This window comes from Miniopterus schreibersii (genome assembly GCF_964146895.1).
Source record: "Miniopterus schreibersii genome assembly, chromosome: 2".
In the NCBI taxonomy this organism is placed as follows: Eukaryota; Metazoa; Chordata; class Mammalia; order Chiroptera; family Miniopteridae; genus Miniopterus; species Miniopterus schreibersii.
Window position 1 is genome coordinate 179,811,106 of NC_138102.1, and position 18,182 is coordinate 179,829,287.

Sequence of the window (18,182 nt, forward strand, 5' to 3'; positions counted from 1 at the left end):
TGCTGCCCAGTCAACCAGGGAAGAAACTAGGGCAGGAAGTGGTTGGGTTCCAGGGAAAATCTATGGTCCTGGCTGCTGTGGTGTGCGGTCCTGTTGTCTAGCCTGTAATTTTAGCCCGAGTCCTGGCCACAGGCTTTGTGGCTTCATCATCAGTCTACAATATTTACTCCCCTGCCGGGTAGGTCTCAGCGAGTTCTCCTTTGGCAGTGTTGTGGGCTGGAAGGGGGTGTCTGTCCCCTCTCCACATTCTGCTGCTGCTTCTCTGCTCTGAGCAACTGTCCTGAGCCCCCTGGCTCCAGGGTTCCATCTGCTCTGAGAGGGGACGCCCGCGCCCAGGCATCTTCCCCTCTCCCAGCAGCCTCTGCCATCCTTCCTGTGCTCTTGCCCCTCCCCCACCCAACCTCCTTATGCTGAGCTCCTGCCTCCTGTCGTCCTTTCCCACCCGTCGCCTGCTCTCCCACGGCTTGAGAAGCCACTGACTTTGACATGCTTACTCTTCCTCTCGTATCAGCCACCCCACCCATTCTGCCTCTGGCCACGTCCTTGTACTGGGTACTGTGGCCGCGGAGGCCCATGGGGAAGCAGGAAAGACACAGTGTTCTCAAGTGGGAGGGGAGGCCCTTTGAAACAGACCTTGCGCGCCAGGTCCTCAGGCTCTCCTGTGAACTCGGTCGTCCGGGGAGCGATTCCGCTGTTCCTTCCCTGAGCTGCTGCTTCTGTGGCAAGCTGACACTCAAACCAGTTTCTTCCTCCCTTCCTCCATCCGTTCTTTCATCTTTTCTCCCTTCCCATCCGTTCTTTCAGCTTTTCTCCCTCCCTCATGACAGATTTTGCTGAGAACCTACTATGTGCTAGACACTGCCGTAGTTCCTTCATTCTGACTATTGGCCAATCCCCTGTTTATTCATCAAGCACCAGTGTGTGCCAGGCACTGTGCCAGTAAATGGGGCACAGAGACAAATCTCACAACGTCCTGTCTCAAGGGCCATACTGTCTGGTTGAGGAGACAAAGACTTGAAACCTGAGAAGTACAAGAAAGTACAACAGATCTTTGCGCACGTCTGCACTGGCAGGGGCAGTGGATGCCCTAGGGCCAAGCTCTGGTTTCTGTAGCCTGTGGGAAAAAGGCAAGAGTTGCCACATGGCTTCTGGCTTTGATTAGCCCCCAGCCTTCCCTTCACTGTGTCAAAATGAACACTGTGGATGCCAAGACAATAGACACCTTTTCCTGCCACAACCACCCCGGATATGAAACCCCATCTCTAAAGTAGATGTCCCGTAATGGAGCAAGTCTGGAAGAGGGAGAAAGCTCCAGTTCTCAGTGCTGTTTGAGGGCTCCCTTTCGACAAACCTTGCTGCCTTTTTATGTGCCTTTGTAGGACAGATGGAGAAGCACGGAGCTCACCCAGGGCTTCAGCAGCGATGCACGCTGGGAGGAAGGGGCATGAAGAGACCCAGGAGAGCAGTCTGCCCTGTGCACAGGTGGGATTTCATCCGCCCTGAGAGGCAGCTGCAGAGCATGCGGTCCAGAGGGACATGTTTGGTGCTCTGGGATGGCAGAGCCCCCTCAGTTCCACAGGCTCCTACTGTGTGAGCTCCTACTGTGTGCCAGGCACTGTGCTAGGGGCGGGACTGGGCCCTGGGTTCTAGTCCAGCACTGGTGCCAGCTGGCTCCCTGGCACCCACGAGTCCCTTCCCTCTCTGGGCCTCAAAGTCTTCAGTCATAAGGTGAGGATCCAGAGTAGCTGAGCTGCTGAGATACAGCAAGTCCTCACTTAAAGTCATCCATAGGTTCTTGGAAACTGCGACTTTAAGTGAAATGACATGTAACAAAACCAATTTGACCATAGGCTAATTAACAGAAACAAGAGTTACATTTCTATAGCATATTTCTGGTCACAAAAACATCACCAGACTTCTAAATAAAGACCCCAAACACTTCTAATATTAAACTTTGAAATAAAGTAAGCCGTATACACTTAAAAAAGATGAATAAAAACAACTAAGATAATTATTTTCCAACCTGCTTATTCTAGTTCAGGTTCATGGGTGGTGGGAGCCTCTCTCAGCAGCTCAGGGCACAAGACAGGAACCCGCCATGGACAGGACACCCTTCCATCGATGAACCACTTGCACTCATACCCATATTCACGCCCACATCCACACTCACACACACACACTCTCTCTCTCTCAGATGGGACCATGTAGACGTGCCAATCACCTAACGTGCACGTCTGTGGAATGTGGGAGGAAACCAGAGTACCCAGAGAAAACCCACACAAACACAGGGAGAACATGCTTACTCATGGGTTTCAGTGAGTTCCCCCCACATAATCAATTTTTTCTCATCAATGTTATAACGAAACAACTTTGAATGAAATGTTATTTGAGGACCCTGCTGAAAACCACTAGTTGCCTTCCCTCTTTCCTTTTCCTATAGCAACAAAACCTCTCATTTTTCAATGGGCATGTGGCCATCTGGAATAAAGATTATATTTTCCAGATCTTCTTATAGCTAATGTGTGGTCACATGACAAACTTCTGGCCAATGAGAACAAAGCAAAAATATGTGATATCTTTCAGAAACTCCTTAAGAGCCAGGTGACAGGTGCCCGTGGCCTTGGTCTCTCTGTGCCATCCCCACCTTGATGCCTGGAATGTGAAGGCAGTGGCTGGAGCTCTGGCAGCCATACTAGACTATGAGGTCAAAGGCCACACTGCAGGGATTGTGGAGCAGGAAGCTGGTAGGAGCCTGTACTGCTAACCAGTTTGTGGAGGCTACAGATCAGACTTTTACTTCATGTCTCCAGACTGATTTACTTGAGAGAGAATAAACTTTTTGTCTTATTTAAGCCACTTTTAATTTTCTTTTTCTGTTACTTGTAGTCAAATCTAATCCTTCCTGATACAAGCTCTAAATTCCCTACCAGGTGAACCATTCTGAGGTTGTAACATTAGGGGAGTTCTTTAAGCACTCACTTCCTGGGCTAGGCAGAATAATGCCTGCCAAAGATGTGCACATCCAAATTCCTATAACCTGTGACTGTGTTGCATTGCATGGCAGAGGGCAGTTAAGGTTCCAGATTGAATTAAGGTTGCTCATCAGCTGACCTTGAGATGAGAGATTAGCCTCAATTCTCCAGGTGGGACCACTGTACTCACAAGGACCCCTAAATATGGAGAAGGGAGGCAGAAGAATCAGTGTCAGAGGGTTGCAGCATTAGAAGGATTCTGTCTGATGCTGGCTTTGAAGGTGGAGGAAGGGGCCACTTGCCAAGGACTGTGGGCAGGTTCTAGAAACTGGAAAAGGTGAGGAAATGGATTGTCCCCTAGACTCTCCAGGAGGAACTCAGCCCTGCCAACACCTTGATTTCAGCCCAGTGAGACCCATTTCAGACTTCTGACCTCCAGAACTGTATGACAATACATTTGTGTTGTTTGAAGCCATTAAGTTTGTGGTAATTTATTACAGCAGCAATAGGAACCTAATGCACTCCTGTTTCCTGCTGGTAAAAGGAGAATCATGCTAACACCCGTATTATAGAGTACCATGTGGCTTAAGGAAGAGGACATGTGTGTGGTCCTAGGACAGAGCCCAACACACAGGAGTCCCTCAAGCAACCTTAGCTCTCAGGGGAAAATCATTCCTTCCTCTTACACTTCTAGTCACCACCTTTAGCCATAAATAACAATATTAGCTGAAACATACTATATGAAGTGCTCAGGACTAAACTAATGGCTTTACCAAATTCATGTACTCTGAATTTATTCAGTATCTGGGAGAAAGGTTGTCATCTTCATCTCAGAGGCGAGGAAACAGGCCCAGAGGTAGGATTTAGATGCATGTCCACCAGAACCCACTGGCCATAGTCCAAAGCCTTGCTTCCCCAAGTGTGGCCCACAGTCCTGTGGCATCAGCTTTACCTAGGAGCTAGAAACAGTCTCAGCCCCAACCTGGACCTCTATGTCAGCAGTTCAAAAAGATTCCCCAGGTGACTGGTGTTCACATTAATGTTTGAGAAGTGCTGCTCTGGACCTGAGTGCTTGCTCTTTCCCTGACCTCACCCTTTTTGGGGGCAGCCTCAGGTGATTTCATTTCCTTTATCTACTTTATGCCTCTCTCCTTTTTCTACTTGGCAAACTCCTATTCATTCTCCAAAACCCTATACAGGGGGACCACATTCCTAACCTCCCCAAATAGAGTTGTTCTTTTGTCTGGCCCTCACACATGCTTTCATCAGTGCTTGAGCTCACTGGTAATGGTCTCAGTACATGCCTGGCTCCTTCTTCTAGGCCTTGATCTCCTTCAGAGCAGAGCATGGCTTTTGTCATCCAACCAACATTTACTAAGCATCTACCATGTGCCAGGTGCTGGTCTCATCCTGTGGCTATGGCAGTAAATAGGACAGACAAGGACCCTGGTCCCACAGGGGTCACATTCTGCTTGGGAGAGAAATAATGTACACTGTAGACAAACAAGTTCAGAGAGCATGAAGTATGATGAAAAAAATAAACTAGGCAAGAAAGACTAGTGAGGATGAGTGATATCAGTGGTGCTGGTGGTGGTGGTGAATCAGGGCAGCCCCCCTGCTTTAGAGCTGACTTCTTTCTGTGCCCCATGAATTAGCACAGAACCTGACATATCAAACATTCACAAATTGTCTGACTGGATCAGATCCAACCATTCTCTCCGATCAAACTGTACATTTTTGTAAGTTCACATCCTTTCTGAGCAATTGCTGGGTAACTGTTTTCCTACCAAGAAAGCTTCTGAAATTTCTTTCTTCTCTATGAAGTCTTCTGAGGAGAAAATTCAAAGTAGAAAATGCCCCATTTTCCAGCTTTAACCCCACCTCTCTCTCTTCAGCCAGCACTGGCAACTCAGGACTGGCTCCCTGGCGCCTGTCATTTAGTTATTGAATGAAGCACACCACGTGGTCTGCATGGCAGGGTGCACTTCCAAAACCGGGGTCAAGGTCAGAAAATGTCAGCCTCTGAAAGAAGCTGTGAGGGTGGCACCAAGTGAGTGAGAGGCTCTGTCTTTAAAAGCAACAACTGATCCTAGAGACGCTCAGTAAAGGGGAGTGGATACGGCCAGCCTTGCACCTGAATCTTACCAGCAAACACTGCTTGGGAATGTGGGATATTTATGCATTTATTTACAGATGCGTGGACTTAGTCACTCTTAGCTGCTACACCCTGCCTGGCTGGTGTTGTTTTGCTAACGCTTTCAGCTCTGGGAAGACAAAGCTCCGCCTGTAATTTGCCATTGGCAGATAGGAGTGTTTGCAAACTCAGAGGCCAGAGGGAGGCCAAAAGAGAAAAGCAGCCACAAGAGACACTCGGGAGTGGTGGGGACTTGGGGAACTGCAGAGCACCTGCCACACCTGAAGGGACATCTGCTGCCCAGCTCCCACTGATTGCTCCCAAGCAGGAATGGGACCCAGGGTGACAAAAATCTGATTTTTTCAAGGAAAACCCAAAATAGGGATTTTTTTTCTCTATAGGAAAGTTCTCAATTTGTAGAACATTTGAAGGCCAAGCACAGCTCACTTGCAGGTCACCATTTGCAGCTGGAAGCGTAATCAATAATAAACACACTGCTGTTACTCACAGCACCTGGTGTAGCTCGAGAGCTTGCTTTGTACCCGCACCTTGCTAGTTCCCTTCCTCGGAGCATCCTACTGAAACTTCACAACCAGCTCATGAGTGAGACCTGCTTTTCCCCATTTACACATGAGGAAATTAACTCAGAGCAGTGAAATTCCTGCCCACGATCACACAGCTGGTAAGTGATAGGTTGGGATTTGAACCCAGGCTGTTGGATACCAAAGCTGACACGAACTCCAGGCCTGGCTAGAACATATGTATACTTGCATTATGCTCGTGCTGAGGAAAACCTGAGATTACACATGCATCCTAATCTTAGATGCAAAGCTTTTCGTTCTTCACTCATTCAACAAACACGAACTGAGCACCTACTACATGCTAGGCGCTGGGCTAGGCCCTGGAAACTCAGGTGTGGAATCACTCTATCCAAGATTAAAGGCACCATCTTCTCCCTGCACATTTCTCCTTTTTGAAGGTCACTCCCTGTCACACCTTACTCAACACAAATGACAGCTCCCAGGTCCTGTGGATCCTCTGGTGCCAGGCCCCTGCCCTGGGTCAGCTGCCTCCTCACTCGCTGGGCTATGCAGTCATCTCCTTACTGGACTCCCTGCTCTGTGCTCTTCCTCCCATCTCTACTTCCCAGGGCTTCTGGAGCCATCTTTCTAAAATGCATGTCTGACCTTATTTCCTTCTCCACAGCTTCCTCTCTGGCTTATTTACACAGTATAACGGTCTCTTCATGATGTGGCCTCTGTCTGATCTCACCCTTCAGTACTAACACCTCCCTCTACCTCCCCTTGCACTCCCGCTTCTCCAGCAATACTGGAAAACACCCTGCACTCTCTCACACCTCTTCCTGGATGCCCCCCCTCCCCCCATGTGCTCGCTGTGCCCGTGTGTCGCCCACGAGCACAGCCTCCTTGAGGGTGGAGGCCGTGTTCTTTCACCTTTGTAAACCCGGGGTGAGGACAGTAACTGGTACATAGCAGTAACTGAGTGTATCTTGTTGAAGAAATAGTTGAGAACTCATGGTCTAGAGGTGGAGACAGAGATGGAAACAAGCAACAGAGAAGATGGAAGATGCTGTTGGAGGCCCATGTGGGTGCTGTGGAAGGAAAGAGGGAGGGAACGTAACCCAGGGAGAAGTGACAACCTAGCTGAGTCCCGAAGACAAGTAGAGTGTGGTTGGAAGGAGCCCTCCAGGCAGAGGGCAGGGGAGCGGGAATAGGTGTACTCACTCCCTCTGCACCAACTGCAGGGAGAAGGATGTCCTTGAATTTGAGGCACCCTTGGTTTTCACAGCAATGAGAAAACCCGGCAGCCCTTCCTCTTCCCCACTCTGCCCGGGGTAAGGAGCATATCCTACTCAAGCATCAAACTTTTGAAGACTTCAGCATGCACGGAGTACAACTTCTGCTTAGCCTTGCCTTCAACTTCTCCAAGAAATTTATTTATAGATTTGTGGAGCAGGGGAAAATTGTAAATATGATTAGTATAGTAGAAGTCTGTGCACAGGTTTTTGGGTTGGACAGACTTGGGTTGGAATCCCAGCTCTGCCACTTGCTGTGTGACCTTGGGCAAGTGACCTAACTTCTCTGAGCCTCTTAAGATGGAAACATGGGTATCATAGCATATCCCTCCAGAACTGTGAAGATTGAAGAAGAGCTAACTTCTGGAAAGTATCTAAAAGAGTGCTTAGCACAAAGAAAGCACTAGACAAGTAATAAGCTATTATTATTATTACTGTAGTTATTATTAGTATTGAAGTTTTTCAGGGCTTCCTTCTTTGTAAAATATGTTGGAGGAAAATTGGGGAGGAGAGTTCTCGACCTTAGGGAAAATTCAGGAAGGATAAAAGATACGTGCAGACAGAGATCCGGGTGGGGGAAAATGTGACAGAAATGAATGACCCTTTATTCAGAGAAAGTAAGAAGGGAGAGCAATGGGGCAAAATTGGGATAAAGAAAGGTTGCAGGGTCAGCCACAGCCAGTCACCAGTGAGTTTTGCCTGGTGGCAAGGCCAGAGCGAGGCTGGCACTGGGGTATTTAAATTACAGAGTGCCGATTCCCCATACAGCGAGGCCCAGCAACTGTGCACCTGGGATCTTGTACCGAATCCCTGGCATTCCCGTTAGCAGCTGGAAGACTACCTGAGGTCTGGGAAGTTCAGGGAAGAGTGAATAAATACAGTGTCAATAAGGCAAAGGCTTGGTGGCTGCGCAGAGGCAGACCCAGGGCTGCTGAGGCAGACTCTGGGCTAGGCTATAACTAACAAGGATTTGGGTTGAGAGGAAGGGTGAGTGCTGCCCAGGAGGGAGCAGGTTTGCAGAGGCCGATCAGCTTTCTGAAGCTTGATTGCAAGCTCTGGTCTGGGGAACCCTCCCCCAAGAGAGCCTCCCAGGTTGAGGGTGCAAGGGAAATCCCCCTGCCTGTTCTCAAGAATGTGGCCCCAGTCAAGCCTAGGAGAAAAGACTGGTACCAGGATGCTTGGTGTTTCTGTTTAAAAGCCCATCTCCCTCCTTAGATGGGAGCTCCTTGAGGGCAGGCACCACTTTTTTTTAGTCATTCATTCAACATGTAGCTCCTAGGCTCTTTCTGTGCCAAGGTGGGCACGGTCCCTGCCCTAATGGAGCTTACAGTCATATAGGGGACACAGATCACGAACAAGTAAATGCTAAAAAGAGAAAAGCCAGTGTTAAAATGCTAAGGATGGAAATAAGCCAGGGTAACGGGACTGGGGGCTACTTCAGATTCAGGTGGTCAGGAAGGCGCCAGAAGTGACATGTGAGCAGAGACTTCCTGGATCTTTGAACCCCAGGGCCTAGCACACAGTAGGTGTTCAAAGGAGGCTTGTTGCACTGGGGAGTGAGAAGGGAATAGAGGGGTGCGATGCACCTCTATTGCACGTCGCTTATAAGCGTCTCCCGTCTTCCTTTGTTACCCATTTACTGCAGCTGCCAGTGTACATCTGGTTACGGCAACAACCTCCTCACAGTGCTTCGCTCAGTCCCTGTAAGTCTCACTGGCTCCCACCCCAACCCCCTCCATGAGGGCCTCGGCATCCGGTGTTCTCGCTGGTGGGCAAAGCCAGTTGTGTCCCTCTGCTGCTCACCAGCTTTCGGGGGCTCCCTTTTCTTCCGTGCTGAAACATACTCCTCCGTGAGCCATTTATGTCCCTTTGGGGTCCCGTCTCCACCACCTCCCAGTCTCACCTCTCCCTGCTTCCACCTTCCAGCCATGCTGGACTGCTTGGGAATCTGTGTTTGTTTCTGCACATGCCATTCCTTCTGTCTTAAGTGCTCTTCCTCGCCTTGGCTCACTCTCCCCTATGATGCATCCTTCAGAACTCTGTTTTCCCTGACATCCCTCCCTGCCCAGTCTCTGCACTCCCAGAATCCCGTGTGTTTGTATTTCACGCTGTGCCATCGTCATCGTCTGTTCACTGGTATGTCTCCTCTACTAGGCTAAGAGTTCCTCGAGGGCAGAGATTGAGCCTTTGACTCTGTCCTAGACTCTCACATAGTACCTGGCAAGTACTCAGGGAGCAGCTATTGAACCAAAAATTAGCTGTTGCCCTTTTCCTTGTCAAGGAAGGTGCTGGTAAGACCACCTTCTTGTCTCCTCTGCTTCTTCCTGAGTCATGAGACAGATACCAGCTGCACGCTAAAGAAATCCCTTAGGCCCTCTCAGCACCCTGACTGCATTTCTCTCTGCCAGCAAGAGAGCTCACCATCTTCCTTTGGTTCTAAGGCACATATTTTAAGTTTCAACGTTTCTGAAATTAGAGAGTGTTTTACAATTGATGTGTACATTACATTTGAAAGCTGTTTAAGGAGACAGCTCATTTTGTAACTGATGGTGTCTTAGAACTGAGGGAAGATGGAACTGAATGAATAAATTCCTTTATATGCCCAGGAGAAAGGATCAGGATGCTAGGCCACAGTAGCTTATCAATAATCCTACAAAAATTGACATGCAGTTTTTGGTGTTTCTTATTTTCAAAAAGTCTGATGATATAACTGAACCTCATTCAAATTCCAGCTCGAATCCTCAATGATCCTGACATTGTAAAAGATGCCAGGAATCCCTCTGAATTTGCAGGAGGGTGAGGTGGAGGGGTGGCAACAGGCTCTGTGAGATACTTTGTATGAAGAGGAGCTGTTTTGTGAGATGCCTCTTCTTTAGGGTCTCCTGCTGGGACTCACCTGCAGGGTCCCTGAGGCAGGGTGGGGCTTGTTCCCCACTGCCTCCCTATATTTAGCACAGGGTTGGCTAAACACCTCCATATATTTTGAATTTTGTTGATTGGAGTCGAATCAATCTATTTCCTCCCTTCTCTGTGCTGTCATGGGAAGTTTTAAAACCAAAGAGACCACCATAATCAGGCTGGGGTGGAAGTGGGAAGAAGGTGACAAGGAGGAGAAGGGCATTGTGCTCTTAAGCCTCAGCCACCTCAGGGACAGGCATCATCATCTCCATTAAGTAGATGTTGCAAATGAGGTGCAGGCATAGAATGAACCAGCTCAAGGTCACACAGCTTAGAAGAAAGAAGCCAGAAGTCAAAGAGCAAAACTCTTTAACAGGACTAACAGGTCCCCACCTTTGGGTCCTAACTACTCTGCATCTCCCATCCTACACCATCCATCACCCCCTACATATGCACACTTCTCCCCCCTCCATCTCTGTTCTCCAGCCACCCTGGCCTTCTCCTGCACTCATCTCACTCTCTTCCTCACTGATCTCTGCACTTTCTGCCCTCCAGCCTGGAATGTTCTTTCTTGCTCTCTTCACCCAGTTAATTCCTCCTCATTCTTCAGATATCCGTTCACATTCAGATATCCAGGGCCGCCTTCTCTAATTGGATATGATCATAATATTATAAACGCACAATCCCGTGTGACTCTCCTTGGCAGCACTTATCAGAGTTGGAATTTGTGTATACATTGGGGAGTCTACTTGAAGTAGGGTCTGTCTCTTCTAGTCAGCTCCCAGGACTCTGAGGACAGTCACCCTGAAGGATGCTACTTCCTATTATGACCCCAAGCTCTGGACCAGAAGCTGGCACTTGGCAGGGGTTCATCAAAGATTTAATAAATAAAATAAATGAGTTGAAGAAATGGACTGATTGGTGGCTGTAAATTAACCTGGAAACTCAGTGCCTATTTAATTTGAAAGTGGGTTTTTTGCTGAAATATATGTAGTCAAGGCTAAAACAACTATTGAATTTGAGAAAAATTTAAAATCTCCTGCATAATCAACCTGGATACATATCTTCTCCTCCCCCACTGACCTGGAAGCGAACACTCATGGGGAGCTGTCCCCGGGGATCTCTGTGACAGACACTCTGATGACGTGGAGGTAGCAAAACATGGCCAGCATCTATTTAGAGGATGTTCAGCCCCCAGCACTTCCTTCCCAGGCATTTCCTTTCTCTACACTCTTTTTTTATTCTCTTTATTATTGTCCCTTGTGTATTGAGCCCTCCTCTTCCTCCCTCTCCCCATTTCTTCCCTCTTTCCTTCCTTTCTCTGTGTTGGGTTCATTATTTTTTAGAATGTCAAAATAATGATGCCTTTGCCACCGCTGCCGATTGGATGTAACTTAAAGAGCAATCCTTTGATGATGTGAAGGGACCACCATTTTGGAAGGTCCACCCTGTAGCATTTGTTTATTCGCCAGCAAAGGTGGGGTGATGTCTTGCACTGTCCTAGTTGCTGTGGCTACAGCAATGAGCAAAACAGACAAAACCCCTGCCCTTGTGGAGCTGCCAGTCTAGTGGTGGAGATGGACAACAGATATCATGAGTTAATTATGCAGTGTGCCAGAAGGTGGAAAGTACTCTGTACAAAATAAAACAGAGTAAGGAGGATGGATGAGGGGAGGGGCTGGGGGTTGCTGATTGCTATTTCCAACAAGGTGGTCAGCGGAAAGCAGGTGACAGATATCCACTCATTCAATTCCTAAACTACCAACCACCCTGTAAAGAGGCTGTTATACTTTATTCTTACAGAAAGGGAAACTGAGGCTGGGGAGATGAAATGACTTGCCCCAAACCACACAGCTCATGAGGCTGCAGGGCTTGAGGTGAACCTGGGTCTGTGTGACTGCAGATTCTTTCAACTGCACCCCACCCCACAAAGCTTCATCTGTAAACTTCCATGAGTGACAGAGGACATACATTTGCCATTTTCTGAAAAATGATTGCAAACATAAAACCAATGGATAGTTTACATTGGGGACACTTCCGAAATGAAAGGGTAAAACCAGAGAGGCACCTGGTGGGTCTCACCTGAATTTCAGTGTTTCATTCCCTCAGCCTCGTGGGGGTGAGGTGACTGGGGACAAAACTATCACCCTGCATGTCACCCTGCATGGTGCAGGGCAGCTGAATGTCGGGGAGTCGGGTGCCTTGGAACTCAGGTTTCCTGACATGCAGGCTGGCACTCGGGGATTGCCCAGTGAGGTGCAGACAGACTAAGTCCGGTGCTAGCCGTGATGAGAAGTACAAGTAGGCCAGGGGCTGTGCATGGAGCCCGCTGGAAGCTTGCAGGGTGGGCAGGAGGGGCCTGGGTTCGAGTTCTGGCTCTGCCCCTCACTGTCCATGTGCACTGGTGTGTGTGTCACACAGTGCACGTCATTCGGATCGCCCATAAAAGGAAGCAGGGGCAAGGAGGGCAGTGTGAATGCCAGGGACTTGCAGGGCTTGTTCCTCATTCTAAGGTGAAAATGGCTGGGATGCTGGGCCTGGTTCTATGGAAAACTGCTGAGCAGAACCCAAGACCTTGGGGACTGTTCTCAGGGTCCTGGGAATTGGTGGGCAAGTTTGGTAAAGAACAGAAGCTTCTGGGGAAGCTAACTAGGGCTGGTCCAGAATGCCTGCTCTCTGCCCAGAGTGTCTATTCTGGTGAGTATTAAGATCAAACTGGCCTTTGATATACTTTAAAAGCAGAAAAGGGAAGAAAATCAATGGGTTATTTTTTCCTTCCCTGTAAAGGCTGAATGTACTGATAATTTTTCTTCAGCCAATTAGGAGCTGTGCAACTCCAATGACTGACTCCTTTGGAATACTCTTATTTTATAATAATGAATTCATGACTCATTATTATTCTTTAAAAAAAAAAGTTCCAGGAAGAACAAACAAACCGGCCCGATTTCCTCATTCCCACCCCCTCTCTTACTTGATTGGCACAGTCACATGTCCTTATGATGCTTGAATTAATTTCAATAATTTTAAGAACTTTTGAGTCAATCCATTGATAAATAATTTTTATGCACCTACTGTGTGCAAAGTGCCAAAAGACAGTCAAATTATCTTGTGGATCATGGAGCCATGTGTACACACAGTATGAAAGTCCATGAGTAACTTCCATATTCAGCTTGTCCACACTTAAAGGCACGAGTGTCTGGGAAAGGCAGTTGGCTTTCCTAACATACAAGACATACCCTTTCCTTCTTCAGAACAAGAGAGCCTTGGCTGAACCCAGCATGGAGCACTCGCCACCTTGCAGGCCTAGCAAAGGCTATGCAGCTATGAACTTGCAAAAGACAATTCAGGAAAATCGAGACACAACTTGCTCAAAGAGAGCAGGGATGCAGAAGGACAGCAGAGCCTCCGTGAGAAGCAGCGCATGGAGGGGAAGACAGGAGACTATGGAAGGAAGAGGAGCTTGGAAATGCAGCAGAGGGAATTAGCAGTCTGAACATAGAAAGATTTCGGCTGTGCCTCACAGCAAGGGAAGGGGCAAGAGAGGGAGAGAGAGCCGTGTGCGTTTCTGCTGCAGACCACGCAGTACCCTGGGGCCTCCTCCTCTGCAGGGCTGGAAATCCTCTGGGGGTGACGTGCGGCTGGGACAGGGTAAGAGGGACAGGAATAAACACGAGTGAATTTCTTGCTTCCCCTGGAGGCAGTGATTCCTTTCAGTGACCACAGAGGTGAATGTCTTAGGCAGGCAGCCACTACACGGCCCGCAGCTACGTTGCCTGAACAAGCTGTTTTAGTGCCCTATTGTAGATTTTATTGAAATGGCCAATTCGTCTCTCCATCCGGAGGCTCTTAACGCAACTTTTGTGAAAAGTTCAAGAATTTCTGTCGCTCTCCACCCACCTGTGTCCACGTGCAGACTGTCCCCTAACCCCCTCCATCCCACTAAGGACACCAGCTTGCCAGGGGTTTCAGGTTCACACAGGGATACTGCTGTTACTCACTCTGCAGAGGGAAAACATAAAGGTGGTAGTTTCTTCTGGATTCCTCTCCCCTCCCACTGTGTCCACCCCTAACAAGTGGTCCTGCCCCTTCTCATCCTCAGAAGACCAGTTCATTTCAAGAGCAGCAAGAGAGGCAAGGAAATATTTTTCGATTCTTATTTTCATCAAGAAGTAAACAACAACAAAAATCATCTAAAGAGCAAACGCCCCAGTGAAAGCAGCAGAGAGCACAAGCAGACAGGGCTGTGCTCTGTCTGGAGTCATTAGCAGCCTTTGGGGTAGAAGGTCTGAAATCTGTTCACAACTTCTCAGGTACGGGCAGGAAGCATGATAAAGAGGTGACGGGGGATCTTTTCGAAAGTCCAGTTTCTCACAAAAAATGTAGGTTGGGGGAAACCAAAGCACTGATGACTTGATTTCCATAAAGGACGACCCTATTGTGAATGCTCAGAAAAAAGCAAGCACACGAGGCCATCTGGGCCAACCTCCAGAAAAAAGTGCACTTACAATCTTTGGAAATCAGCACAGCCTTTGAAAATAAGTGACTTAACATCTTCAAACTACTTCCTAAGCAGCCAAGGCCTGATTTCCTAAGGGGGTCCTGGGCCTGCAAAGCCCCATGTGGACAGAGGCTTTGGCAATGAACGGCCAGGTTGAATGGGGGCCCTGAGCACTCACCCTTCCTGCCTGGGCCTCGGCTACAAGTGAAAATAGAATTCTAGTCCCGACGGGAGCCTGGCCCAGCCCTGCCCTCACTGCTTAGAGGCCCCGTGCCCAGGGAGAGGGGCCAAACCCACAGCTCCTGTGTGCATCACACAACCCTTGGGAAGGGTTGCAATTCTAACCTTTTTAAGGATGATTCGGGGAGAGAGAGGGTGTGTGGCTTGGAGAGAAAGTTAAAGGGGTTGGCTGGGCAGCACGTTTGGGGATGTGGACACCAAACAGATGGGTTTTAATGAAAATACTTAAGCTTTTTAATGCAAAAATGATCCAAAGCTCCCTCTAGTCCTCTTGCCTTCTGGGAACGATTAAATGTTAAAAAGATCATAGTATTAAGAATTTGCAGATATAACCCTCAGGAAGTATATATATGTATACCAAGTCCCCTGGGTCCTGGGCCTCATTCTCCTGAAAGAATGTCCTGCCTCCCCGCCAACCCCTTGGCCCCATATCTCCATCCATCTAACTAAAGTCCAAGGGAAGCGAATTGCTACTGTGAGCATTTCCCTAAAGCAGCCTTCATTCACTTTGCTTTTCTTCTCTTTTGGAATAAAAGTCTGCCATAAATGTTTAATTAAATGGAAGTCTTTCTGCTGGTAATGACTAGCTGCATGAAAGGCTCTTCATTTTTTTAAAGGAGGGGTGTGTTTAAAACAGTCCCTATTAATTTCCCGATATTGATTCTCTGGCTGGGGAAGAGCATATAGTGTTCAGCATAGAGCTGCTATGCAGACTATGTTCGAGGCAGCAGTTTGGATTGAGAAAGGGCACCAAATGCAGTATGCGTCAAATAGACCATCGCTCAATGAAGTCACTTAGCTATTCAAAACATGTTCAGCCATCACTCAACCGTTTGCACCAAGAATGTTGGGAGGGGGGCACAGAACTGATGCTCTTTCCCAGACATGACCATTTCCCAAAGAGCTGCATTTGCTCAGTTTGCGTTAGATCAGTTTCTCCCTCTCCTGTCTGTTTCGCTCTTTTCTCCCCCATCTCCTGGCTTCCACTCCCTGCATCACCATCCCATGTTGAGCTTAACAAACAATCCTGCAGTCCCTGCTTCCCAATGCTGCCTCCAACAGCCTCCGGTATTGGTCCAAATCAGAAGCAAAGCACATAAGCCTTCTCTCCACATGGAAACATGTATCTATCTGTGCACGTCTTTCTACGGGTGGCTGTAGCTTGTACACACAGACCTATGTAACTGTTCAAATGCAGTTGCTCCCATTAAAGTCCGTTGCTAAATGCAGGTCGTATGACCTGCAGGAGTTTTTTTCAGTGCTTATTAGTGTGTCTCAGAAGCACATTCTTTCATCTGCACCCTGATCACCCAGGCTTTACACTGTGGGGACCCCTCTGCCCACAGCACATGCACCACCACACATGTCCCAATGACCCTGCATGATCAAGGCAAACAGCTGACACCCCTGCCCCACTGCTCTCCTGTCCCCCCCTCAACCTCCCCGTGCCCTCGCCTTCCTCCTGGCCTCCCTGCACAATGTCTGATTCTCCAGCTGGCTGCAATGCTGACTCTACTCGCTTCTGGATAACAGACATGTCACTCTGCATGGAAGGGAATTGGTTCTCAGCTTAACCTGCAAGTGAATTGCTGTTTATTAGAACTTGGGCTTGTTGCCTGTGAGAGACGTATGTATTTTTAGACTTTGTAAATGTTGAAACACACATACACACACAGCCAGTCACCTCCAACAATATGTGTGGCTCATAGACATTACGAAATGCTCTTGAACTCAGCTTGAGATCCTGGAATAATTAGGATTTACCAAATAAGGATTCTTAGAAACAATTTTTTTTTTTTTTTTAAAAGGAGATTTGCAGTTGATGATGTGTCTGGGACTTTTGGGGAGTAAGGGGAGGAGGGGGAAAGGAAGAACATTTTTGAATTCCTCTTATGAAAAGAGGAGCAGTGTTGAGAGACAATTATTCCCCCCTTCCCCCCATAGATGGCACGACTACATCAAATGGCAAATCCTAATGATTCCGAAGTAGGCAGGACACATTTGACTTTTAAAGACAATCGCTTGTTTTCATCACATCATAGGTTATTCCAATGAAGAGGTTTGGGGAAAGGGAGGTGGTGGAGGCTTGAGAGTTGAGAATGGTTTTTGCTTGTTGATTTCCTTTCCTCTGAAACTAACCCAAGCAACCTTGATCTGTGGCGAAGGAGTGAAGTAAGAAAATGGTGGAATGGAAAGGGGACTTATCTGGAGGAGGGTGGGGAGGGGGAGCGGGGAGGGGAGGGGTGGGGTGGAGAGGGGGAGGAGATGGGAAATCAAATACCTTCTAAGCAGCAGGTTCTCCATAATCCAGAATGGGTCATAACTTCCTCGTTCTTTTTGCTGGTTTCATTCTCACTGACACTTTTGCTCTTGCAAACCCCTCTGGAGTAGAGCCAATAGTCGGTTCCCACAGCTATGGTCATCAGACTGAAGGCAGCGAAAGCACCAACGGTGGTTAAAAGCATTTGAACACCTCGATCAAACAGCCCCATAATTCTTCATTATATAAACACCCAACCGACTTCTGGTTCTCGGGAGAGTGTGGTGAGGGTGCAAGTACTAAAGCAAAAAATAAAATAAAAATAATTCCACTACTAATATAATGGATAATATGTGTGTATAGAGATTATGGAGAGATATAAAAAAAGGGAGGTAAGAAAGCTCACGGAAAAGAGTATAAATTATAAAGATCACACGGGAAGAGAGGCTTGCCTTTTGAGATCAGAAACTGTTCCAGTTGCAGTGATTTTTTTTTTTTTAAAAAAAGGAAAAAAAAAAAAATAAAAAGACACCCCCCACCCCCCCAAGTGAGATGCCTTAAGCTCTTTTCCTAAAATTCTGGTCTCCAGTTTCCATATGTGACAGCTAATTTGGAGATGGCTTCCACAGTGAACCAGGGAACAGCCGCATTCTCAACACAATCTCTCATGGTCGGGACCTAGACAGTTAGAGATTGTAAAAGCCGAGATGCAACCTTCCGTCTCTGCGGCCTGCGCCATGAAAATCCTTTGCTTCGCCAGTTCTCTTCCTTGGGGGGTCTCGGGCGCTTTCGTTTCAGACCAGACTTCCCAGTATTCTGTAAGCCCTTGATCTCAGCTGAACAGGTGCGGGGGTCTCGCCTTCCATGGTTTTGCCCCGGCGGCGGCGGCGGCGGCGGCAGCAGGGCGGGCAGGCGCAGCGGCGGCCGGACGAGCAGCGGCGGTTATTGTTGGCGGCGGGGTAGTGTTGGCGAAGTGGGGGAGGGAGGGGGTTTCTCCCGGAGAATCGAGGCGGGTTTCCCTCCCCCTATCTGCAAAGCTCCTGGAAACGAGGGAGCCGGCGTCTTGCTGCAGGATGGGCCGCCCGCCCCCCCAGCTCCTGCCGGCCGGCCCGGCGGAGGCGCTCCCACCTACTGCATTACCGGGTGGTGCTGAACTGGACAGCTCCCTGCGCTCCCGCGCGCCGGCGCTGGCGGGGCGGCCGGCCGGGCGGGGCGCGGGCCGGCCCTGCGTCCCCGGGGGCGAGGCCGGGCCGGAGCGGGGCTGCCTTTCCTCTTTTTACCCCTCTTCCAAATCCTAAAATGAGCGCTCTCCTGGGCGCCCAGAGCTCAGAGGAAGGCGTAGCTAGAGAGAGCTCGCTCCCTTC

The 18,182-nt window shown here is 48.6% G+C and overlaps 1 protein-coding gene across 1 annotated transcript in view; it reads right to left on the reverse strand.

Moving 5' to 3' along the window:
• CACNG2 (calcium voltage-gated channel auxiliary subunit gamma 2) overlaps positions 1–17,969 on the reverse strand; it is a 98,993-nt gene extending 81,024 nt beyond the window's left edge. The window contains exon 1 of the mRNA XM_081130978.1: positions 16,840–17,969. Coding sequence (XP_080987104.1) covers positions 16,840–17,050 — 211 coding nt within the window. The 5' untranslated portion in view covers positions 17,051–17,969. The remainder of the gene's footprint in view (positions 1–16,839) is intronic.
• Between the last annotated feature and the right edge of the window lie 213 nt (positions 17,970–18,182).